At 40.1% G+C, this 25,360-nt stretch overlaps 2 protein-coding genes across 4 annotated transcripts in view; one reads left to right on the top strand and one right to left on the bottom strand.

Moving 5' to 3' along the window:
- The window catches only part of LOC140483868 (F-actin-capping protein subunit alpha-2-like), a 65,633-nt gene extending 42,895 nt beyond the window's left edge, over positions 1–22,738 (top strand). The window contains exons 7-10 of the mRNA XM_072582648.1: positions 2,579–2,657; positions 19,756–19,827; positions 20,773–20,835; positions 22,559–22,738. Coding sequence (XP_072438749.1) covers positions 2,579–2,657; positions 19,756–19,827; positions 20,773–20,835; positions 22,559–22,738 — 394 coding nt within the window. The remainder of the gene's footprint in view (positions 1–2,578; positions 2,658–19,755; positions 19,828–20,772; positions 20,836–22,558) is intronic.
- The window catches only part of LOC140483867 (acylamino-acid-releasing enzyme-like), a 60,836-nt gene continuing 57,866 nt past the window's right edge, over positions 22,391–25,360 (bottom strand). For all 3 annotated transcript variants that reach the window (XM_072582645.1, XM_072582646.1, XM_072582647.1), the window contains one exon: positions 22,391–24,275. In XM_072582645.1, coding sequence (XP_072438746.1) covers positions 24,158–24,275 — 118 coding nt within the window. In that variant the 3' untranslated portion in view covers positions 22,391–24,157. The remainder of the gene's footprint in view (positions 24,276–25,360) is intronic.

Here is a 25,360-nt window from a genome sequence, read left to right as displayed (position 1 = left end):
TGCACCTGCTCAACCTTTTGAGTTTCACGCACAAGAACATAGATCTCTTTGTGTTGTAATCTTTGGAGTGTCTCTCCACTTAAATAAGTCCACCTCTTGATTCTTCCTATGAAGATGCATGACTTCACATTTTCATATATTAAACTCCATTGGGCAAGTTCTTGCCCAGTCAACCATTTTATACCCTCCTACAGGTTCGTTATGTCCTCATTACATTATGCCCTCTTAGTGATTTTATGTTTTCAGAAAATATTGATATATTACACTCTGCCACTTTTTCAAGTCCCTGGTATAGAAGATTGAAGCCCCAGGACCGATCCTTTCGGCACTCCACTATTATACTTCCTAATCTGGAAAAAACCCATTACTCCAGATTTTCTGTCTTCTGTATGTTAATCAATCTTCAATTCATGATAATAAATTACACAATACCAGGAGCTGTTATCTTGTATGTGGTACCTTTTATGTGGTATCTTCTCAAATACCTTCTGTAAATCCAAATACACTATATTTACCAATTCTTCTTTATCAACTCTGCTTATTTAACACACAAAGTACTCTAGAATTAGAATTAGAATTAATGAGAATCAAAATTTGTCACATGCATTCAATTTGTCAAACATGATTTTCCTTTTACAAAACCATGTTTACTTGGTTGTATGACATTGGGATTTTATAAATATCCTACTATTTCTTCATGAACTCTAGTATTTTCCCAATGGCAGACATTCAGCTAGTGGGCCTATAGCTTCTTGCTTTCAGTTTTCTCCCTCCTTGAATAGGGCTATGAGTTCTGGAATATTTTGACTAATGCCTCCATTATCTCTGTGGCTACTTCCTTCAAAATATTTGGATGCAAGCCATCAGATCCTGCTGACTTGTTTACTTTTAGTCCCATCAGTTTGTCAAATTCTTTGTCCCTCATGATAGAGACTGTTACTACGTTTGACTGTTTTTCAAAGAAGGTAAATGTAAAGAATATATACACCACCACTACAAATGCTGTTAGAAGTGTCCTGCAAGCCATATTTGCAATGCATATTACCCCTGATGAGGTTGTTTTGAATAATGGATCACAATTGTAATAAATGTTCCAGCCAATTTACAGCATGTTCTGGATTTGAGCATTTCATACTTTTGCTGAGATACCCAAAGTTGAATAGGGAAGTCAAGAGTGGGATCTGGACAGTCAGTTCTCATGTGAATTACCAATTCATTCCACTCCAGTGTGCTGCTTGCCATCACAATTGCTGATGGGCAGAGATCTGAAGACCCAGCTATTCTAACAAAGAGGCCAACTCCACATTTACATTCATGAGGCTATCAAGATGTATGTAGGAAGGAACAGTTCAACTGCAGAAAACACTCTCTATTATGCATTGTCAAGCATGGCAGTTGACAAATACGAATCAAGGATAATAAATATAGATATGGGGTATTAGCAGCAAAGGTACAGTCATTCAGGAAGGTGCAGTCCAGCAGTGATTGCATGTTGTTTGTACAGCAGAATGAATTGCAAGAGGGAACTGCAAGAACCTCATCCCATTCAGCAGCAATCAACCCACCACTGTTTAGTTAGGTTTGTCCCAAGAGGACCATCATAAAGAAAGAGTCTTTTAATCTCACACTGTCAGAAACAGAATTAAAATCAACCGTGTTCAGTTCCATGATCTGCTGATCTTCCAAGTCTAAACAGAACACATTCCAATTGAAACATCCAGACTGAATGTTTGAAGTGAGCAACTTTGGGGGAAGACAGGGCTGTTACATATGTAATTATATACACAAATGAGACCAAAAAGATGAGAGAAAAATATAGAGGGAGTTGGATAAGTGTGTAAGGGAATGAAAGGGTCAATACAGAGGAGTACCTTAAGTGCTGTGATGATGTCTTACCAACTTGGTGGGAGAATAGTGTAGTATCTCAAAGTAGTGAGACTTATCATGTACTCCTAGGAGAAAGTGAGGACTGCAGATGCTGGAGATCAGAGCCTGAAGAAGGGCTCATGCCCAAAACGTCAATTCTCCTGCTCCTTGGATGCTGCCTGACCTGCTGCACTTTTCCAGCAGCACATTTTCAGCTCTTATCATGTACTCCTCCTCATAGTCTCTGTAACATTGGCGATCATGTCAGTGCTATTATATTTAGTTGCTAACAAGCATCTTAATTAACTTATTCCTCTCATCAGAATACTAAGCAGTTTTCCTCTACCAGGCCTTTCAGATCCCTACAATGAGAAGGTGGTGGCAACAAACCTATCCCATGGTGAACAATAGTACAGAGAGCCTTGTACAACAAAGGTGGTCCACAGTGATGATTATTTGCTCAATTATTATATTTTAAAAGATTAACCCTCATTCTTTGACTCAGAACAGAAAAAAACTTGAATTAGATCAGTAAAATTCCCTAACCTTTTCTTTACCTGTTTATTATCAAGTACAGTCCAGCTACTGTGGAATATGCTTAGATTCTGTCTTATAATGCCCTGCCATCAGTTCCTTGCCTATTTAGCTTCAATACTATCAATATTGCCAATAGATTAACTGCACAATGTTTCTGTATCCATTTTGATTTTAGGAATGGCTCTTGGAAATCTGAATGGAAGCTCATGCTCTGCCCACCAAATGCTGAAGTCATGGGGACAATTAAGGTGCAGGTAAGGGTCCAGCAGTGGGTTGTCAGTAACTCCAGTTAGGGACATGGTATAAACAGTTGATGCCTGTGTTACAAACAAGTAGCACCAGTTCCTATCCAAACAAAGGGAAACATCGAGCAGATAGAAAGGGAAATTTGATTATTGCTGTTGTGCCTCAGTACATGCTATGACAGAATGAACTTACTATGAGTGGGTTTTTACAAGCACGCAGATTTTGCATCAAACTTCCTATTGTGACATTATAATTCAACATCTTGCAGTGGTTCATACAATTACAAATTCCAAACAAAGATTAATTAATCAATGCTTCACATATTGTATCTTTCAAATATAAACTACTGAAGAAAGTGTTACCAATACTGTTAGAAGGGGTTAAAAAAAAACAACTTCCAGGCAGCAAGCATTGATTAGAAAGAAGCCTATCAGTGGAATTCCCAAAATGCTTTCAACCACAGGAGAAAGAAACAAGCGTTATGTTGGTGTGACAGAATGGATTCAGTGGGCCGAATCTGCTACAGAACCGTTAACTCACAAGTTAGCCTCATATCGGAGTCACAATGCGATAGGAGCTCAGCTTTCGTTTTATTAATTTCATTCTTGTATGAACTTTCTCGTGGTCTTTTCTCTCTGGAGACTTTACTTTCAAGGTTGGACAAGATTCCTTGAGCAATGACGACCTTCTGTACCTCACTTTTCACATGAGTGCAGGAAACGACAGCAAATTATTCAAGCACAAAGGACAAGGGCAGCACAGTTCATTGCTCACACTTGGACACTTGTATCATGCCACTGTGTAGTAATCAGGAGTGGATATTATGTTTAGTTTATCATCCCCTAATCCAGAAACATTAGATCTATCATAAACCACTTTCTACCACTACAGAGGAGATCAACTAGTTCTATTCAGATCAGGGAAAAAATATGGGACTTTAAGTTATGTTTTGAGAAAAAAAGGCTCCTGATGTATGATTAATACTGGCAAGGCTAGAATTAGTGACCATTCATAATTTCCAATGAGAAGGTGGAGGTATTTAGACATATGAAACTCTAAGACATTTGACAGTGTAGACGCTGAGAGAAATTTTCCCCTTGGGAGGTATCTAGAAATAGGGACAGTGTTTTAAAATTAGGGATCATATTTAAGTTGGGGGTAAGCAGAGACTTCTTCTCTCAATAGTTTGATAATCTTTGGATCTCTTTCTCTTAGAGAGCTGTGGAGTCCTAAGACAAAATCAGGTAGAGATGTAGGGGTTTTGCCTGTTGGACAGCCAGCAAAAGACCCATGCTTCCCCCTCCAGGGAGGGCCCTTGCAATCTCACACGTAACAGGCATTGCTTCAACCACCAACAAGTCATTGCCTGGACTCAAGACCCTAGAGGTGGAAGTCCCACCTAGCAAGAACAGTGAGCCTTCAGTACTTGGACTTGGCAGTACCATGGCTGCTGGCAGAAGAGCATCCCCGATGTTCTAGGATTGCGGAAGAGCCAAGACTAAGCTAGGTGATTGTTTGGAGCGGGAAGGTGAAACTCATATTGGGTGCTTTGTAAAGGATGAGAGGAGGAAGGGTGTAAGATCAGGTGGGAAGTAGTGTCAGGGTGTTGCTCCTAGTTGGTACCCTTTGACCTATTTCCAGTCCCTAGGTCAGGTAGATCTTTTGGGTATGTTATTTTGCAGCAGGCTGCCTGCAGCTTAGTATTCCCAGCAATGATGAGCTTGATGCTTTTTGTGGTCCATAATTGGGCACATATTGTCAACAATTGGCAGCATGGTTGGACTTTCCAACCCAAAACTTAACTCTGTTGGAGGCAGGAAGGCAGTGGGGTTTGAGCGTGCCACCACCTTGTCTAATTATGTATTTTTCTTGCCTCCAAGCCTGCCACCTTTAGCTGACGATTTCATCCTTAGTCACTGAATATATTCGAGCATAAGGTGGACAGAGTTTGAACTATAGGATAATCAGTGATATATACACATTGTGTTGGACATATGTTTGTGAGAGAGAATATGTGTATGTAATGGTGTGGTGGGAGGAGTAGTTGACCCTGTGACAACAGAAGAACACAATTATATTTCCAACTTCTGATGGTGCGTGGTTAGGAGGGAAACTTGCAAATGGCAACGTTCCAATATAAACTGCCCTTGTTTTTTTAAGTGGTTGGAGTTGCAGCTTTGAGAAGGATCCTTAGCTGCAATGTATCTTGTAGATTGTGCACTAGTAGTAGAGAGGGTAAATATTTAAGGAGATGGATGGAATGCCAATGGTGTCAAGCTTCTTGAATGCTGTTGCAACTCTATTAATTTCAGGCAAGCGAGGAATATTCCATCACATTTCTGATTTATGCCTTGTCAATGGTGGACAGGCTTCAGGGAGTCAGGAGTATGAATTACTCAGCACAGAATTCTGAGCCACAGTATTTGTATGGCAGGTTGAGTTTGGTTTCTGTCCCAGGAATTTTCTTCTGGAAAATGCAGTAATGATAATGCCATTGAAATATCAAGGGGAATAGGTTATATTATCTCCTGTTGGGAATGGTTATCGTCTGAAACCTGTATGGGGTGATGTTTAATTCTGCCACTTATCAGCCTAAGCCTGAAGGTTAGCCAGGTTAGTATGTGTTAGTTGCAAATGGTGCTGAAAACTGTACGATCTTTAGCAAATATTTCCCCTTCTAAACTTAAGTTAACTGGAAGGTCATTGATGAAGCATTGATATTTGGGACTAGTAGCTAACTCAAAGAGCTCGGGTTTAAGTACCACCTGTTCCATAGGTATACAGTAATGTAATTGAACAGGTTGATTAGAAAATATGTAGAACCCCAAGGAATTGCTGCAGCAATATTCTGGGATGGAGATGATTGCCTCAAATTCCTTTGAGCTCGACATGAAATAGTGAGATTCCCTTGATTCCAATTGACATCAAGGTGCTCGAGTAAAATTGAAACCATATTCAGTCAAATGATGCTTTAATGTCAAGGGCAGTCACTCTGCCCTCGCCCTCTGGTGCTCATCCCTTTTATTTATATTTCAAACAACACTATAATGAGAACTGGGCTGTGAAAATTCTGTACTGAGAAGCCTTACTGAATTAGACTGTGTTGTTTCCCCAGACTTCCATCTAGACCACAGAGTGACTTTATTGGAATATTAACAAGTTGAACTTACGCACAAGTTCCTCTGCTTTCTGCATACTATCCTATTGATCTTCCCTCTCAAGGAATACCTTTTAATTAGTAAACTGAAAAATTACATATGAAGAATAATAATTATCTGAAAATGTGTTTTTATTATTCAAGAGCTGTTGCTGACATTTATAAACCTCTTGAGTTAGTACCCGGTGACAGTGAGCCTTTTGTTGTTCTGAGGATCTTCATGTGTAATGGAAAGAAACAGCAGTGAACAATAAGAAATTGCTAAACCAATCTACTGTGGATTCTATCCAACCTATTTAGTTTTAGTGCTACAGTTTGAAAAGCAAAAAGGAAAAAAAATAGCAAAACACCAGTTATCTTGCACCTTTTTAGATATTTTCTAATCAATTTATACAGAGATGTCATTACATTTTCAGGAGCTAGTGGAACTTGATCCTGACTTCCTGGTTCAAAGACAGAGCCACTACCACTGCACTAAAAAGGCCTCTTAACTTGTATCTTTTTGATATCTTTGTTAAATTTCCATGATGTTGAGAACCCATTTACCCATAGTCATCTTTAATTGTTTTACCTGATTACTATGATACTTTGAAAATCTAGCCCCGCTATTCCCAGAGTCAGCACAGAAGTTAAAAATTTGAAAGAAGTATGCAAAATTTCCCAAGTTACCTGAATTTTAGACCCAAGTTGACAAAAAGCATGGACCAGGTTATCGAACTTAAAAAGAATGACTATTTAGTCCAACTAAATAGAATGTAACCACAAGGAAACAATTATGAACTATCAGCCTATAACTCTTCATGTTTAACCTCCAGTCCCCTTATTAATTCCCCTTACACACAAACAGACATAGACAGCAAAGAAAAAAGTGTTATGACCAGAGGGAGAAACTGGAAAAATAGTTCAGTGATGCCTGTTCAAAGGAAAATTCTTGTTCACTTTCTTGTGCTGATTAGAATGCTGATTCTCAGTCTTCTTTCTCTAGATATTTTCGCTGGTTTGTAGGAGGCACAAGATGATCCATACATATAAAAGTATCTCTCTTATTAATTAAAAGTCACAGTTTACAGCAACCGCTGAAAGTAAAATACACTGCTTTTGTTAAAGCTTTTACTGCAGAGAACAGAGATAGCTCTGAGTTGAGGGTGGTCTTATGGCTTCTTATTATCTTGTTCACACACCCAACTTGTTCAGTTCAGAACTAACTGTGTAATTGTCAGGAGGCAGAAGGCCTTAGTTATTGATAATTTGTCACTAGCCAACAGTCTAATCAGCTACTTGTAGCTAGCTGAACCTCCATTAGTACACAGCCTTGGTTCCGGCTCATCTGCATCCTCACCTACAACCACTTGAACCAGCAATTGTCTAAATAGCACTTACAATGAGCATAAAGTTACTTGTCTTTAAAAGCTGCAATAATCCTTCATTTATTTTTCCAATTTCAGTCCACAATAAAAATGTAGAAAAATAAAAACACATGGCCCTTACATTATAATCTCTGTTTCAATTTATAATGTGATATCTTTATAGTTCTTTCAATTAGCATAACATTGACTGGTTCATATGAGTGTCTGCATTTAAGCTTCTTTTCATGGGTGTCTATTAACAGGCTAGTTTATTTAATATCACAACAGTTAAAAAAAAATCAAAAGTGAAGTAGAAGAGTAATAAATATTTAATTGCAAGTTTCAGACAATTGTTCTAAGATGAATTTATTTATTATACGGTGGGGACAGGAGGGCGCTACCATTAACCTTTAAGTGTGTCTTCACAATGCAGTTTGCTTGCTTGCATCTGTACTAGGTATTCCTCAGAATTTTCAACATGTAGTGTATGTTATATATTTTTATTTTTAAGATATGGTAGGGAGATTAGAATCCTTTTACAAAACCTGCCTGAGTATTGTAAAAAATAGTTCAGAGTGTCATGCTGGAAAAATACAGCCAGTCAGGCAGCATCCGAGGAGCAGGAGAATTGACATTTCAGGAATAAGCTCTTCATCAGGAATGAACCTGTGGACCACAGTGCTGGTAGATATCTTGGAGAAGGGTGGGGCTGGGGGAAGGTAGCTGGGAATGTGATAGGTAGATGAAATCACATCCCACCCTCTCATTTATCTCTCAGCACCCCTGGCCCACAAGCCGCATTCCTGATGAAGGGCTTAGAACAAAGAACAAAGAAAATTTACAGCCCAGGAAACAGGCCCTTCAGCCCTCCAAACCTGAGCTGATCCAAATCCACTGTCTAAACCTGTCACTCAATTCCTAAGCATCTGTATCCCTCTGCTCCCCACGTACTCATGCATCTGTCCAGATGCATCTTAAATTAATCTACCATGCCTGCCTCTACTACCTCTGCTGGCAACGCGTTCCAGGCACCTACCAGCCTCTGTGTAAAGTACTTGCCGCGTGTGTCCCCCTTAAACTTTTCAGCTCTCACCTTGAAAGCGTGACCTCTTGTTATTGAATCCTTCACCCTGGGAAAAAGCTTATCTCTATCTACCCTGTCTATACACTTCATGATTTGGCAGACCTCAATCAGGTACCCCCCTTAATCTCCTTTTTTCTAATGAAAACAATCATAAGCTATTCAACCTTTCTTCATAGCTAGCACCTTCCATACCAGGCAACATCCTTGTAAACCTCCTCTGCATCCTCTCCAAAGCGTCCACATCCTTTTGCTAATGCGGCGACCAGAACTGTAAACAGTATTCTAAATGCAGCCAAACCAACGTCTTGTACAATTTTAACATGATCTGCCAGCTTTTATTCTCAATACCCCATTCGATGAAGGCACGCATATCATATATGCCTTCTTGACCACTCTATCCATCTGTGCAGCAACCTTCAGGGTACAATGGATCTGACCTCCCAGATCTCTCTAAACATCAACTTTTCCCAAGGCTCTTCTGTTTACTATATAATTCATTCTAGAATTAGACTTCCCAAAATGCATCACCTGCCACTTTTCCACCTGACTCTCCAGACTATCTATATCCTCCTGAATTCTTTGACAGTCTCCTCTGCCTTTTGCTATTGCATCAATCTTCGTGTCATCTGCAAACTTGCTGATTATATCAACAGTGCCCTCTTCCAGATCATTTATGTATATCACAAACAACAGTGATTCCAACACTGATCCCTGTGGAATACCACTAGTTACCTTTCTCCATTTTGAGAAACTCCCTTCAACTACTCCTCTGTGTCTCCTGTTGCTCAACCAGTTCTTTATCCACCTAGCTAGAACACCCTGCACACCATGTAACTTCACTTTCCCCATTAGTTTACCATGGGGAATCTTATCAAACGCCTTACTAAAGTCCATGTATATGACATCAACAGCCCTTTCTTCATCTATCAACTTGGTCACTTCCTCAAAGAATTCTGAAGTTGGTAAGGCAGTGATCCCAGCACTGATCCCTGTGGAATACCACTAGTCACCTTTCTCCATTTTGAGAAACTCCCTTCAACTACTCCTCTCTGTCTCCTGTTGCTCAACCAGTTGTTTATCCACGTGGCTAGAACACCCTGCACACCGTGTAACTTCACTTTCCCCAAAACCATGTTGCCTGTCACTGATAAGCCCATTCTTTTCTCTTTTCCAACTATAAATAGATTTTATCCCTCAGTACCTTCTCCAGCAACTTTTCTACCACTGACATCAGGCTCACTGGTCTGTAGTTACCCAGAATATCCCCTCTACCCATCTTGTACAGAGGGACAACATAAGCAACCCTCCGGTCCTCCGGCACCTCACCTGTGTTTAAGGAAGCTACAAAGATATCTGTCGGAGTCCCAGCTATTTGCTCTCATGCCTCCCTCAGCATCCTGGGATAGATCCCATCCAGTCCTGGGGATTTGTCCACCTTAATAACCTCTAGCCTACTCAACACATCTTCCCTACTTATGTTGACGATTCCTCCTATCATGAACCTTGCCTTTCCTATCCTTTGCTTTTAAAGGAACATGCCTATCCTGCACTATTTTTAACCTACCTTTGAAAGCCTCCCACATATCAAATGTGGACTTCCCTTCAAATATCTGTGTCCAATCCATATTTCCCAGCTCCTGCCTAATTTTGATATTATTGACCTTGGCCCAGTTTAGTACTCTTCCCTTAGGACCACTCTCATCTTTGTCTACGAGTATTCTAAAACTTACAGAATTGTGGTCACTGTTCCCAAAGAAATCCCCCACTGCAACTTCTACCACCTGACCTGGCTCATTCCCCAACACCAGATCTAATAATGGCACCTTCCCTCGTCGGACTATTGACGTACTGCTCTAGAAAACTCTTCTGGATGCTTCTTACAAATTCTGCCCCACCCAAACCTCTGACACTAAGTGTATCCCAGTCCTATTGGGAAAATTAAAATCTCCTATCACTAATACCCTGTTGCCTCTACATCTTTCCATAATCTATTTACATTTTTGTTCTTCTACCTCACTCTCACTGTTGGGAGGTCTGTAATACAGCTCCAACAATGTAACTGCACCCTTCTTATTTCTCAGCTCCACTCATAATCCTCACGACTCAAGCCCTCCGTAGTGTCCTCCTTTAGCACAGCTGTGATATCATCCCTGACCAGCAATGCAACACCTCCCTGTCCTGTCTGAAGCGTCTGTATCTGGAACACTTAGTAGCCAATCATGCCCTTCCTTTAACCAATAACATCATACTCCCAGGCATCAATCCAAGGCCCAAGTTCATCTGCCTTACCCACTATACACCTTGCATTAAAGTATATGCGCTTCTGGACACCAATTCTTTTGCGTTCATCTGCTCTAAGACTACTCTTCTCCTTATTAATGCTAACTTCATGACTCTTACAGTCTCCAGTTTCACCTCGCTGTCTACTTGTCTTTTCATCTGATTCCCAGCCCTCTGCCACATGAGTTTAAAACTTCCCCAAGAGCAGTAGCAAAAATTCCCCAAGGACACTAGTTTCAGTCTTGTCAGGTGTAGACCATCCAATTTGTAATAGTCCCTGCTTCTCCAGAACCAGTCCCAGTGTCCAACAAATCTGAACCGCTCCCTCTTACACCATACCTCAAGCCATGTGTTCATCCTGTCTATTCTTTCATTTCTACTCTGGCTAGCGCGTGGCACTGGTAGTAATCCCGAGATCACTACCTGTGAGGTCCTCCTTTTTGACTTCTCTCCTAGCTCCCTGAATTGTGCTTTCAGGACCTCATCACATTTTTTAACTTATATCATTAATGCCTATCTGCACCAAGACAACTGGCTGTTCACTCTCCCCTTTTAGAATGCTCTGCAGCCAATCGGTGACATCCTTGACCCGAGTACCTGGGAGGCAACATACTATCCGGGAGTCCCGTTTTCAGCCACAGAACCGTCTTTCTGCTCCCCTTACAATAGAATCCCCTCTGACTCTGGCCCTACGAGCCTTTTTCCCGCCCTTCTGAACAGCAGTGCCTGCCATGGTGCCATGATCCTGGCAACTGCTGCCTTCCCTGGGTGAGCCATCTCCCCCAACAGTATCTAAAACGGTATACCTGTTTTGGAGGGAGATGACCTCAGGGGACACCTGCACTGCCTTCCTACTCTTTTTCTGCCTTTTGGTCACCCATTCACTGTCTCCCTCAGCAATTCTAACCTGCGGTGTGACCAGTTCACTAAACGACCTCCTCAGCGTCACAGATGCTCCACAGTGAGTCCATCCGCAGCTCCAGAGCTGTCATGCAGTCAAACAAGAGCTGCAGCTGCACACACTTCTTGCAAGTGTGAGAGTCAGGATCGTCAGCCACGTCCCTGAGCTCCCACATCAAGCAAAAGGCACATGCCACGGGTCCCCTGCCATTGTAAGTGTTAGCTTTATATCAACTAACTAAAACCAGACAATGCACTTAAATATATGAAAGCAAAGAAAGAGAAAAAATAAAATCCTTACCTTACAGAGTCTTTTTCCTCTGGTTGGGGGTGGGGGCAGGAGGGAGATACTACATGTGTAGTATCTCGTGTTTAGCTGCTGCCCAAATATATAGTAAGTCCTTACCTTCCCGGCACACTCCTGGTCTCCACGTCACTCTGTCACCTGCTACTCCCAGACAGGCTTATGCCCAAAATGTCGACACTCCTGCTCCTCGGATGCTGCCTGACCTGCTGTGTTTTTCCAGCAGCACACTCCAGCATATCCAATCCTCACTTTCTCCTATTGTAAACAATAGAATAAAACTGGTAAAGGTCTATAAATAATGAGATTTGACAGCATTGCCCCTTCTCACACCAGCCTCTGGAAAGGAATAATTTGATTAGGGATAGTCAATACAGTTTTGTGAAGGGTAGGTTGTGCATAATTAACCTTACTGATTTCTTTGAGAAGGTGACAAAACAGGTGGATGAAGGTTAAATGGTTGATAGGGTGCATATGGACTTCAGTAAGGCGTTTGATAAGGTTCCACAAGGTAGGCTATTGCACAAAATACGGAGTTTCGGGATTGAAGGTGATTTATCAATTTGGATCAGAAATTGGCTAGCTGAAGGAAGACAGTTGATGGGAAATGTTCATCCTGGAGCACAGTTACCAGAGGTGTGACGCAAAGATCTGTTTTGGGACCAATGATCTGGATGCAGGCAAAGAAGCATGGGTTAGTAAATCTGCGATGACACTAAGGTCGGCAGACACTCGGGTGGATAGAGCCGAAGGACGTTGTGGGTTACAAAGGAACATAGATAAAATGCAGGGCTGGGCAGAGAGGTGGCATAGAGTTTAATGCAGAAAAGTGTGAGGTAGTTCACTTCGGAAGAAATAACAGGAATGCAGAGTACTGGGCTAATGGTAAAATTCTTGGCAGTGTAGATGAACAGAAAAAGCATGGTGTCCAGGTGCATAAATCCCTGAAAGTTGCCAGCCAGGTTGATAGGGTTGTTAATAAGGCATATGGTGTGTTGGCACTTGATGTTAGGGGGATTGAATTTCGGAGCCATGAGGTCATGCTTTAGCTGTACAAGACACTGGTAAGGCCGCACCTGGAGCACTGCGTGCAGTTCTGGTCACCGCATTGTAGGAAGGATGTGGAAGCTGTGGAAAGGGTTCAGAGCAGATTTACTAGGAGGTTGCCTGGTTTGGAAGAAAGATCTTATGAGGAAAGGCTGAGGGAACTGAGGCTGTTTTCATTGGAGAGAAGGAGGTTGAGAGGTGACTTAGTAGAGACGTATAAGATAATCAGACAGTTAGATAGGGGTGGACAGTGAGAGTCTTTTTCCTTGGATGGTGAAAGTTAACACGAGGGGAACATAGCTTTAAATTCAGGGGTGATAGATTTAGGACAAATATTGGGGGTAGTTTCTTTACTCAGAGAGTAGTAGGGCGTGGAACGGCCTGCATGCAACAGTAATAGACTCACCGACATTAAGGACATTTAAATGAGCATTGGATGTACATATGGATAATAATGGAATGGTATAGGGTGTAGGTTTGCTCGCTGAGCTGCAGGTTTGATATGCAGACGTTTCATTACCTGGCTAGGTAACATCATCATCAGTGGCGATCTCCAAGTGAAGCGAAGCTGTTGTCTCCTGCTTTCTATTTATATGTTTGTCCTGGATGGGGTTCCTGGAGTTTGTGGTGATGTAATTTCCTGTTCATTTTCTGATAGATGGTATCTAGATCTATGTGTTTGTTTATAGTGTTGTGGTTGGAGTGCCAGGCCTCTAGTAATTCTCTGGCATGTCTTTGCTTAGCCTGTCCCAGGATAGATGTGCTGTCCCAGTTGAACTGGTGGGTTTTCTTTTCCTCCGTGTGTAGGGCTACGAGGGATAGAGGGTCGTGCCTTTTTGTGGCTAGCTGGTGTTCGTGTATCCTGGTGGCTAACTTCCTTCCTGTTTGTCCTACGTAGTGTTTGTGGCAGTCCTTGCATGGAATTTTGTAGATTACGTTGGTTTTGTCCATGGGTTCAACTGGGTCTTTTAAGTTTGTTAGTTTTTGTTTGAGAGTGTTGGTGGGTTTGTGTGCTACTAGGATTCCGAGGGGTCTTAGTAGTCTGGCTGTCATTTCTGAAACTTCTTTGATGTATGATAAGGTGGTTAGGGTTTCTGGCTGTGTTTGGTTTTCTTGTCTTGGTTACAAGTATTCAAGAAGAACGGATACTCAAAACATACAGTCCGCAGTTTCCTCAAGAACAAACCAAGACAAGCAGAATCCAACCCATCTCTACCATCATATTTCGTCTTGTGTAAAATAAATTCAGTTGTGTAAGATCCTCTTCATGACTAATAGCACTAAGCCTTGTCAAATTCTGTCTGAGTTTGGGAGCAAAACCACTAGGTTAGGTAGTACTGTGATTTCACAGCTACACTTGGAGAAAGAGTTCAACTTTTTTTGAAAAAAAAGCAATGTTTTATTTGCATACTAAAATAGTCAATGCAGAAAGATGTAAAACCTTGATGTCTTCCTTCAGCAAAAAAAAGCAAGAAACAAGCAGAGCAGCTACACAGGCACAATGTGATTCATGCAAGACAATAGATAATAGGCAATAGGTGCAGGATTAGGCCATTCTGCCCTTTGAGCCAGCACCACCATTCAATATGATCATGGCTGATCATCCTTAATCAGTATCCTGTTCCTGCCTTATCTCCATAACCCTTGATTCCACAATCCTTGAGAGCTCTATCCAACTCTTTCTTAAATGAATCCAGAGACTGGGCCTCCACTGCCCTCTGGGGCAGAGCATTCCACACAGCCACCACTCTCTGGGTGAAGAAGTTTCTCCTCATCTCTGTCCTAAATGGTCTACCCCGTATTTTTAAGCTGTGTCCTCTGGTTCGGCACTCACCCATCAGCGGAAACATGTTTCGTGCCTCCAGAGTGTCCAATCCTTTAAGAATCTTATATGTCTCAATCAGATTCCCTCTCAGTCTTCTAAACTCAAGGGTATACAAGCCCAGTCGCTCTAGTCTTTCAGCGTAAGGTAGTCCCGCCATTCCAGGAATTGACCTCGTGAACCTACGCTGCACTCCCTCAATAGCCAGAATGTCTTTCCTCACGTTTGGAGACCAGAACTGCACACAATACTCCAGGTGTAGTCTCACCAGGGCCCTGTACAGCTGCAGAAGAACCTCTTTGCTTCTATACTCAATCCCTCTTGTTATGAAGGCCAGCATGCTATTAGCCTTCTTCACTACCTGCAGTACCTGCATGCTTACCTTCATTGACTGGTGTACAAGAACACCCACATCTCTCTGTACTGCCCTTTTACCTAAATTGATTCTATTTAGGTAGTAATCTGCCTTCCTGTTCTTGCCACCAAAGTAGATAACCATACATTTATCCACATTAAACTGCATCTGTCATGCATCTGACCACTCACCAAACCTGTCCAGGTCACCCTGTAATCTCCTAACATCCTCCTCACATTTCACCCTGTCACCCAGTTTAGTATTATCAGCAAATTTGCTAATGTTATTACTAATACCATCTTCTATATCATTAATATATATTGTAAAAAGCTATGGTCCCAGCATTGATCCCTGCGGTACCCCACTGGTCACTGCCTGCCATTCTGAATGGAGCCGTTTATCACTACTCTTTGTTTCCTGTCAGCCAACCAACTTTCAATCCAAGTTAGTACTGTGCCCCCAATACCATGCGCCCTAATTTTGCTCACTAACCTCCTATGTGGGACTTTATCAAAAGCTTTCTGAAAGTCCAGGTACACTACATCTACTGGATCTCCCTCATCCATCTTCAGAGTTACATCCTCAAAAAATTCCAGAAGATTAGTCAAGCATGATTTCCCCTTCATAAATCCATGCTGACTCTGACCTATCCTGTTACTACTATCCAGATGCGTCGTAATTTCATCCTTTATAATAGACTCCAGCATCTTTCCCACCACTGAGGTCAGACTAACTGGTCTATAATTTCCTGCTTTCTCTCTCCCACCTTTCTTAAAAAGTGGTACATTAGCCACCCTACAATCCACAGGAACTGATCCCAAATCTATCGAACTCTGGAAAATGATTACCAACGCATCCATGATTTCTCGAGCCACCTCCTTCAGTAGCCTGGGATGTGGACCATCAGGCCCCAGGGACTTATCAACCTTCAGACCTAACAGTCTCTCCAACATCAATTCCTGGCAAATATAAATTCCCTTAAGTGCAGGTCCTTCAGCCACTGTTACCTCAGGGAGATTGCTTGTGTCTTCCCCAGTGAACAGAGATCTGAAGTACCAATTCAATTCTTCTGCCATTTCTTTGTTACCCGTAATATATTCCCCTGTTTCTGTCTTCAAGGGCCCAATTTTAGTCTTAACCATTTTTTTGCCTTTCATATACCTAAAAAAGCTTTTCCTATCCTCCTTTATATTTTTGGCCAGTTTACCTTCGTACCTCATTTTTTCTCTGTGTATTTCCGTCTTAGTAATCCTCTGTTGTTCTTTAAAACCTTCCCAGTCCTCCGTTTTCCCGCTTATCTTTGCTATGTTATATTTTTTCTCTTTTAACTTTCTATGTTTCTTAACTTCCCTCGTCAGCCACAGCCACCCATGCCTCCTCCTAGGATCTTTCTTCCTTTTTGGAATGAACTGATCCTGCATCTTCTGCATTATACACAGAAATATCTGCCATTGTTCCTCCACTGTCATCCCTGCTAAGGTATTGCACCATGGAACTTTGGCCAGCTCCTCCCTCACAGCTCCATAGTTCCCTTTATTCAACTGAAATATTGTCACTTCCGATTGTACCCTCTCCCTCTCAAATTGCAGATTGAAACTTATTGTATTATGGTCACTACTTCCCAATGGGTCCTTCACTTCAAGGTCCTTGACCAATTCTTGTTCGTTGCACAATACCCGCTCCAGAATTGCCTTCTCCCTGGTAGGCTCCAGCACCAGCTGTTCTAAGAATCCATCTCGGAGGCACTCCACAAAGTCTCTTTCTTGAGATCCAATACCATCCTGATTCTCCCAGTCTACCTGCATGCTGAAATCCCCCATAACAACTGTAGTAACATCTTTGTGACAGGCCAATTTCAGCTCCTGATTCAACTTACATCCGACATCCAGATTACTGTTTGGGGACCTGTAGATAACTCCCAAGAGGGTCTTTTTACTCTTAGAATTTCTCAGCTCTATCCATACTGACTCTACATCCTCTGATTCTAGGTCCCCCCCGCACAAGGGACTGAATATCATCCCTTACCAACATGGCCACCCCACCCCCTTTACCCATCAGTCTGTCCGTACGATAGCACACGTAGCCTTGAATATTCATTTCCCAGGCCCTGTCCACTTGAAGCCATGTCTCAGTTATCCCCACAGTATTGTATCTGCCAATTTCCAAAAGAGCCTCAAGCTCATCCATTTTATTTCTAATGCTTTGTGCATTCATAGATAGTATTTTTAATTTGTTACTGCCCTCACCCTTCCCATCAACTTCTATTTTACTCAACCTTACAGCATGATCCCTTTTTGAGTTTTCTTACAGCATGCTCCCTTTTTGAGTTCATGTTACATTTGATTGACAAACCCCATTTTTACATGAGAGTGCCTCCTTTCTGTTGATTGATTTCCTTCTATCAACTGACTGTGTTTTGTCGCTTTGTGTCTTCCTTTGCTTCTATGTTGTCCGAGGATATTCTGCATGGATTCTCTTCCTTTATCTGTCCGTTCTCAGTCCCTACCTGACCTTCATGTGAAAGCTGCAAAGAAGCAACTGAATCTTTTGTAGCACTTTTGAACTTCAAACTTTCACAAATATTTGAAAAAATTGCTCATAAAAGACCATGAGCTAAAGGTGAAGCTCATGAAATTGAAGGCAAATTATTGACTTGATTAAGAAATTGAGCAGCAGGAGGGATATGAGTAGGTTTACAATTTGCAGGATGGGATTGGTGGAGCACAGTATGGATTTATCAGAAAGATACTTAGATTCCAGGGATTAAACTAAGCGGAGCGATTACACACACTGAAATTCTAAATGCCAGAGAATAAAACCTAAGGTCTGATTTGATTCAACCTTTCAAGATCTTCAAGGAAATAGATCAGGTGGGTAGAAAGAAACAAGGTGGAGAGTCCAAGACTAGGAGCACTGTCTTAAAATTAGAGCCAGACCTTTCAAAAGTGAAATTAGGAAGCATTTATAAACTTAAAGCATCTTGCAAGATTAGAGACAAATTTGAAATGTTCTTCTACAGATACCAATGGATGCCAAAAGTCTGGTTACTTTTTAAGTGTGAGCTTTATAGATAATTTATTAAGCAAAGGTATTCACAGATATGACATATAGAGGTCAGTGGCGGATCAGCCATGATTTAATTGGATGACAAGAGGCTCAAGGGGCTAAAAATCATATTTCTGAGTTCTTATCAAAGCCGTTCTTTATGGAATATGTTTCCAAGCCCAGCCATAATGCTATATTCACCATATTACAGATTAATACTAAAAATATATTATCTTGTATCTTCTATCTCCATTTTTAAAAAATTAACAAAGGGTCAAGGAAGTAAATATCATTGGTGTAGTGTACATGGACTCTCAAGAAGCATCTGGTATGAAGCTTCACAACAGACAAGTATAGCTCATGTAGTAAAAGAGATTACAATATAGATAATACCTGACAGTGATAGGAAACAGTGTAAAAATCAATGCTGGAAGAATGGAGTTTCTCAGGGATTGATTTTAGGACTCTTGCTTTTCCTATCAATGATTTGAAGTCAGAGTTCAAATGTAGGAGATAATTTCAAAGTTTGCTGATGATAGGAAACTTAGAAACATTGTTAAACTGACGGGACAATGTAGAGCTCCAAAAAGATGTAGACAAGTTGATGGAGTGAGCAGATAGATGGAAGATGAAAGTCAATGCAGGTATTATACATTGTGGTACAAAGAACATTGACAGAAAATAAGAGGTACAATTTTTAAGGGTGAGAAAGTGCAGAAGGGTGTGAGTATATGTAGAGAAACTACTAGCAAAGTGGTGATGTCACTGAGCACCAAAGTTATAGGCCATGGGTTCAAATCCCACAGTACCAGATTGTGAATTTTGAATTCAGTAAAAGAATGAAATAAAAAGCTGGCCTTGTAAGTACTGTCAATTGTTCTAAAAACTCATCTGGTTCATTAATGTGAAGGAGATTTGCTGTCCTTACCCACTCTGGCCTATATCCAACTCCAGACCCACAGCAATCCAACAGACTTTTACAAGTCCTCTGGGCAACGAGGGATGGGCAATAAACAAACCTTGAGAATCATTTGAGAACAGATAGGCCTGCATCCCACAAACAAAAAGTTGACGAATCATTGAAAGACAGGTGCAAAGAGCAATGAATAAAGCATGGGATTTATTAATATGAGCATACATTACAAGCAAGGGAGGTTATGGTGAATTTATACTAGACATGTACATTTACAACCTAGCAAAGTTAGCAAAGCATTGACAAGGATAATCAGTTAGCAAACATGACTAATGCTAGGAATGATGAGAGATAGCATATCGTTGATTAAATGTCATGCCATTTTGAGCAACATACCTTGATGCACAAAGCTGGTTCACCCATAAATCATGGATTTACAAGATTCTCCAGTTCTCCTTTTAGTTGTGGATGATGTTAAAAAAGTTTTTTTCCCTCCCTGTCCCTCAATTGTCCCAATGCAACTTTTTGTTTAAAATTTTTTTTTGTTTCAATTTAATAAATATAACATCAACTTCTTGGAGAAAACAATTTCCATATGACATTTCAAAAACATAACTAGAATACAGTGTCAGTTCCCAATTCACACTGTTCCAGATTTCATCTTTCATCGTATCAATGGATAAGCCCATTCTTATTTGCCTGTGCCATCATGTTTTCTGTTCACATTCATCCAAATTCACCCAACCATTGCCTTGATGAAATAATGTGTAAGGAATATTGGTAGTAAGAGAAAATGGGACACAGATAAACATATGAGGTTTTTAAATTTTCATTCTAACTTTTCCTCCCTCAGGCTCATTACTTTGAGGAGGGTAACATCAATTTGACCAACAATGTTCAAGTGAAACAAAACCTTGCTCTAAAGGTAAGGAAAATATACATTATATCCAAGTGTATATATCCGTGCAATTTTATGCACCAGCAAGGGATCTGCTCTTATAAAACTGGTTCTAAACTCTAGTTTATACAGCAGAACCTCGCACCAGTAAGCTCTCTTTGATATGACAAGTTCAGCTTCCAGATTGCGAAAACATGATGTTAGAACTAAAATGATGCTGTGAGCGCAAGATTAAGGGACAACAGAAGACCAGAGGGTTGATTGAATAGGATTATATAGCAGCTGTGACAAAAGCAAGGACACAATGGGAAATGGCTAATGGAATAATGAATGGGGCAGGGGTTACCAATAACCATAATCGAGATTAGAACATGAAAGTAGTGATTGGGCTTCCAGTTTATCCTACACATGTAGTACTTCTTATTCTATGTGCCATTTTATTCTCATAGCTCTCTATTCACCTTACCTTGAACTGCCTGCCTAACTTGATCTGGTTAATTGATCTGGTCTCTGCTTCACTAACACAAGTATTATATTTCATAGACTCCCGACGCTGCGTTAAAAAACTAACTCATATGCACTTAATCTCAGATCAACATCCATTCAATCACTGGAAATAGTTGAGTGTGGGCAGGGAAAAGAAGGTATTAAATGAGGTTAGGACAGTCATTCAGGGGAGGGTAGAAATAGACTGAAGGCTCCCATTTTTTGTACAACCACCAGCCCCAAATGCAACTATTGGTGGCACCTTATCTTAAGCAGAGTGACATCCCCATCAACTTCCAAGCAAAAGGCAAAAGCAAAAAGAGGCTTGGGGAAGGCAGGCAGGACAGAAAAAGAGAAAGGCAGAAGAGACAAAACAACAAGACAGAGAGAGCTGAAACGTGAGTCAATGATCACATTCTCTCACTCGTTTGATGTCACAGGAGGTTGACGACCTGTCTTACATTTCCATCTTCTTTCTTTCACTAGAATGAAAGTGAAGGAGCTGCAGAGTTTGTGAAAGTTATTGAAAACGCTGACACTGAATTTCAGGTAGCTCTACCACAGCATATGTTACCTATTCATTATGTTTTCTGATTCATCAAGTAAAAACCTGCTAATGGCATTCACTAGCATTATATTGCTCAGATGAATGGAATCAAGATAGAAGGTAATTAGGAATAACATGACAGACTTACTGTCCAAATTTGCTTTCCACACTATTCAGATCAATGGTGATGATAGATATAAAGGCAGCCTTTATCAGTACATCATCGCAAGAATTTATATTTTACTGGCCCTTTCTTTTCAAGTACAGTTAGTCCTATCCTTAAAAAAGGATGACAACTGTATGTTTATGTGGCTTAAAGGATTAACAATACATTGAAACTTTTGCATTCTTTTTACTTCCCTAAGACCTTGCCATGAATCAATCCTTTTGTACTGCAGTTTGTGTTTTGCAATTTTAGATGTTAAACATTGAAAACTTAGGCTTACTGCCAGCTGAGTAAAAAAGACCCACTGTGGTGATGTTAATAAAATGTTGCAATCTGATAGCCGGTCAATAGCTAAGATTACACTCTATTGGGTAATACATTGTTGAATAATTCACGATAAAAAAACAAACATGCAGTTGCTTTATGCTATAAAACTAGTACACAAGTAGTATTTTTGTTTAAAAAAACTGCAAGAATCAAAATCTCTTGCTTCCTATGCAGTACTACTTTCACCTATCAGTAAAAACCAAATTGATTTCACTGCAAAATAGCCAACTGTGTTTTTCTCCAATTCTTCCAGTGTACAGCTTTAGCCCCCACACACAGACCTTCTTTTGAGAGATTGTGTAGGATCTGAGGATTCAACCAGCACACAGTACCACTCAAACTACTGGACTTCACATAAATATATTTATTCACCTCCATGCTTCACACTATCCAGACTTAGATGCTGTTTTGCACTTCTGCTTCAACATGGATTCAAAATCTTGGAACTCTACACAAGTGCTGCACAAGTAACTTTTCCACATAGAACACAGTATTCCAGGTGACCTTGCATCATCTTCTTAAGGACAATTAGAGATAAGCAAAAAAAAAGCTTTCCTTTCCATAGACTCACACGTCTTGAGAAGGACTTAATTAAATCTGAAGTGGATGGCTGAGAGCAAAGGTTTTTAGTCAATTTTAGCCAACTGCAATTTATATTGAAAACAAATTCCTGAACATCCATAGTAACCACAAAGGAGGTCAGGTGACAGGTGTGTATCCTTTATGAATCTGTTTCTCTTTCAATTTTATTTTCTTAAAACATAGCCAGTCAGCATTTTCTAGATGATGCATAAGTCAAGCTAACTTGCTCTAAATTGCTCTCCAAAGAATGGGTCATTTGTTAGTCACAGATAACTTCCTCAAGACCTGATTTGAAGATGTGTTTTCTGGTTTAGGTGGACCACTATCTTTATTGTAAAGACTTTCTTGATTGCCTACAACACTAAGATAGTGTATAAATTGTATAGCAGCCAGAGATTACATCATTTGCAAATGGCATCTATAGTGATGAAACATAATTCATTTCCTTCTCAAATAAACACAATTGCATTGCTTCATGAAGATAGCAAAAAACTTTGATTTTTATTACTGAAGCACATTTTAACTGTAATCCATTGTAAACCGATTGTCAAGTTAGAATTGATTGTAAAGCAACTTTACAAGTGACTGAAAGTGGAATCTTTTGCATTCTGAGCTGCAAGTGATTATCCTTCTATGCTCTCTTCCTCCAGGTTGGTCTAATGGAGAATTATCAGAAGTTGGATTGTCTTCTTAAGGGTCTTCGGCGCCAACTGCCATTTACACACACAACAATTGATTGGAACAAAATCATCAATGCCAAGATCGTCAGAGAGATTGACCTAGCACAGGCATTAAGAGAGTCTAAACCTGAACGTCTGAATTTTCACTGATACCTTTAGTGTCTGACTCATAACATAAACAGTCATAATGTTTAAAAATTAAAGTGCACAAATTGAAATACAATCAGTTTATCTTAAATCTATATTCACATCAACCATACGCAAGAATGAACAAGACACATTGCAAAAAAGAAATTTTGTACTCAAGGTCAGGTCATTAATTGATAGAAAAAAAACTTTTCCAATCATAGCACTCTAACTTTGGCTACAGTCATTAATTATAATAGAGCCTAACGTTTCAACTCACCACAAATTTAGCTTGGAAATATGCATTGTATGACATACAAGTAGTTTTTCCCACTGTGATCAGTAACAAAGTATTTTTATTCTGTAACCTGATCTGAATTTTAAGAAGGTATATACACAGGAGATTTTTTTTAAAAAAGTAATGCATTGCCATGACCATTATGCTTGTCTGATCCACTCACCTAAACCAGTGGCACGGTGTCACAGTGATTGGTACTGCTAACTCTCAGTGCCAGGAATCCAGGTCCAATTCCAACATTGGATGACTATTCGTGCGGAGTTTATACTTTCTCCCCATACTGCGTGGGTTTCCTCCCACAGTCCAAAGATGTGCAGGTTAAGTCTATTGGCCTTGCTAAATTGCCATGTAGTGTCCAGGGGTGTGCATGCTAGGTGGATTAGCTATGGTAAATACAAGGCTAAGGGGATTTGGTTGGGGGGTGGGAAGAAGGTCTGTGTGGACACTCTTCAGAGGTCAGTGCAGACTTGATGAGCTAAATGCCCTCTATCTCCACTGTAGGAATTTTAAGATTCTATTCTATGAAGGATTGGCTACCTACAGCCAGAAAAACCATTATTTGAAATTTTCGAGTTTGGAAAGATAAGAGTATGTATTATTGTACTGATTTTCACATCCTGAAGTGTTTCACAGCCAATAGGTTACTACAATGTTTGCCACTAATTTGCAGGAAAACATGGTAGCCAATAATCAGGTCCTCAAACAGCATTTGGTCAGCTAGTGTCTTTTGCTGGTTATGGCTAGGGCTAAGCATTGAAGAAGTTCTACTCACCATTTTTTCAAAATAATTGTATGGGTCAATTTCTATATTCCTAAATGGGTAATTTAATTTATTTTAATCTATTTAATAACTAATGCAAAAAATACACCATCTGAAACAAAACTTCACTCTTATTACTGCACTGAATTGTCAGCTCAGATTATCTTCACATTTGTGAATATGGTATGAATCCATAATTATTTCAGAGGAAAGGGTGATGCCACTGAATCAAATTAGCACTAAATTAAATGAATTTTGTACAAATGCAAGGGGATGTGCAGCCTTGCCAAATAGCTAAAAGGAAATACACTCTAAGCACCTGCTGATTAAAATAAGCAGCATCACATATTCAGTTGAGTTAGATTATTTTTCATGTTAAACTGTCTCAAGCTGCTTTAGTTATATCCAGTGCAAAGTTAAACCACAAAGCAATATTCATGAAAACATCAACTTCTGTGCCAACTTTAGAGAGCGAGTGGCTGTCGTCAGGATACCATAATAACCTAAATGATGAAAGAAATCAAAATTTTATTTCTGATGAAGAACAGTGTCTTTAGAGTTTTACCTTTTTTGCTTAGTCACCCAGTATTTTGCAGGGAAGTTAAACAAAGTATTTTTACCATCAGCCAAGGCCCAATGCTTAAGAGATCCCTACATCCTTTAAGGAAACTCCTGCTGTTTTTGGTTTTCAATCAGCATTTTTTTCTCCCAGGACAGCCAGGACCAGAAAATCTGAATGAATGTTGTCAATGTTGAGAAAGGAACATACCTACATATCCATATGCAAACAGACTTCTTTGAAAAATTGAGTGGTGCTTGAGGGGCCAACATTTATTTCCCATCCCTAACTACCCAAAGGGCAGTTGACTCAACCACATTGCTGAGAGTCTAGAGTCACATGTATATTAGACCAAGAAAGGACAACTGATTTCCTTCGTCACAGTGAAGGAGATGGGCTTTTATAATGATTGACAGTGATTGCCATTAATTCCAGAACTTTATCAAATTCAAATTCAAAGTACCCCAGAGCATTGGATTGAAAGTCCTGTAACATTACCACAACACCAGCACCTCCCCAGAGACTCCAATAAACTTTGACTGTGAACAGCAGGACATATCACATCCTGTTATACAAATAAAGTATCATAACCTATTTATCAGCTGAATATTTTCACAACATAAAATGAGATAGAAATGCAAAAATGCCCTTGTTAATAAATACCGAGAATCTTGTATTCTTCCCAATTCTTAGCCAGCATATGTTTGGGGCTTTTAATCATATGGACAGTAGTCACTAATAATACATGGATATGGGGAACACGTGCTTAACAAAATGTGCAAATTATAAGATGTTCATAGTCTTCTTTTATTGCTTATCAGAATATTTATGGTATTGTCAATTCAATCTTCATGGCAATTCCTTTACTTGGCAATGATTAATCAGTACCTGGGATTGTCAATATTTAATCATCACAAACCTAAGCGTTTCTCTTTGGCAATACTGCCAAAGTTCAGTTTGTTCTTTAATTGTTTTACTTTGCATACTGGTTATGATTTGTCTTTCACAGGTCATAACAGTAGAGAGATC

The sequence above is a fragment of the Chiloscyllium punctatum genome, chromosome 12 (genome assembly GCF_047496795.1).
Source record: "Chiloscyllium punctatum isolate Juve2018m chromosome 12, sChiPun1.3, whole genome shotgun sequence".
Taxonomy (NCBI): Eukaryota; Metazoa; Chordata; class Chondrichthyes; order Orectolobiformes; family Hemiscylliidae; genus Chiloscyllium; species Chiloscyllium punctatum.
The sequence above is the reverse complement of the archived record's forward strand: the minus strand, read 5'-3'. Positions and strand labels throughout refer to the sequence as shown.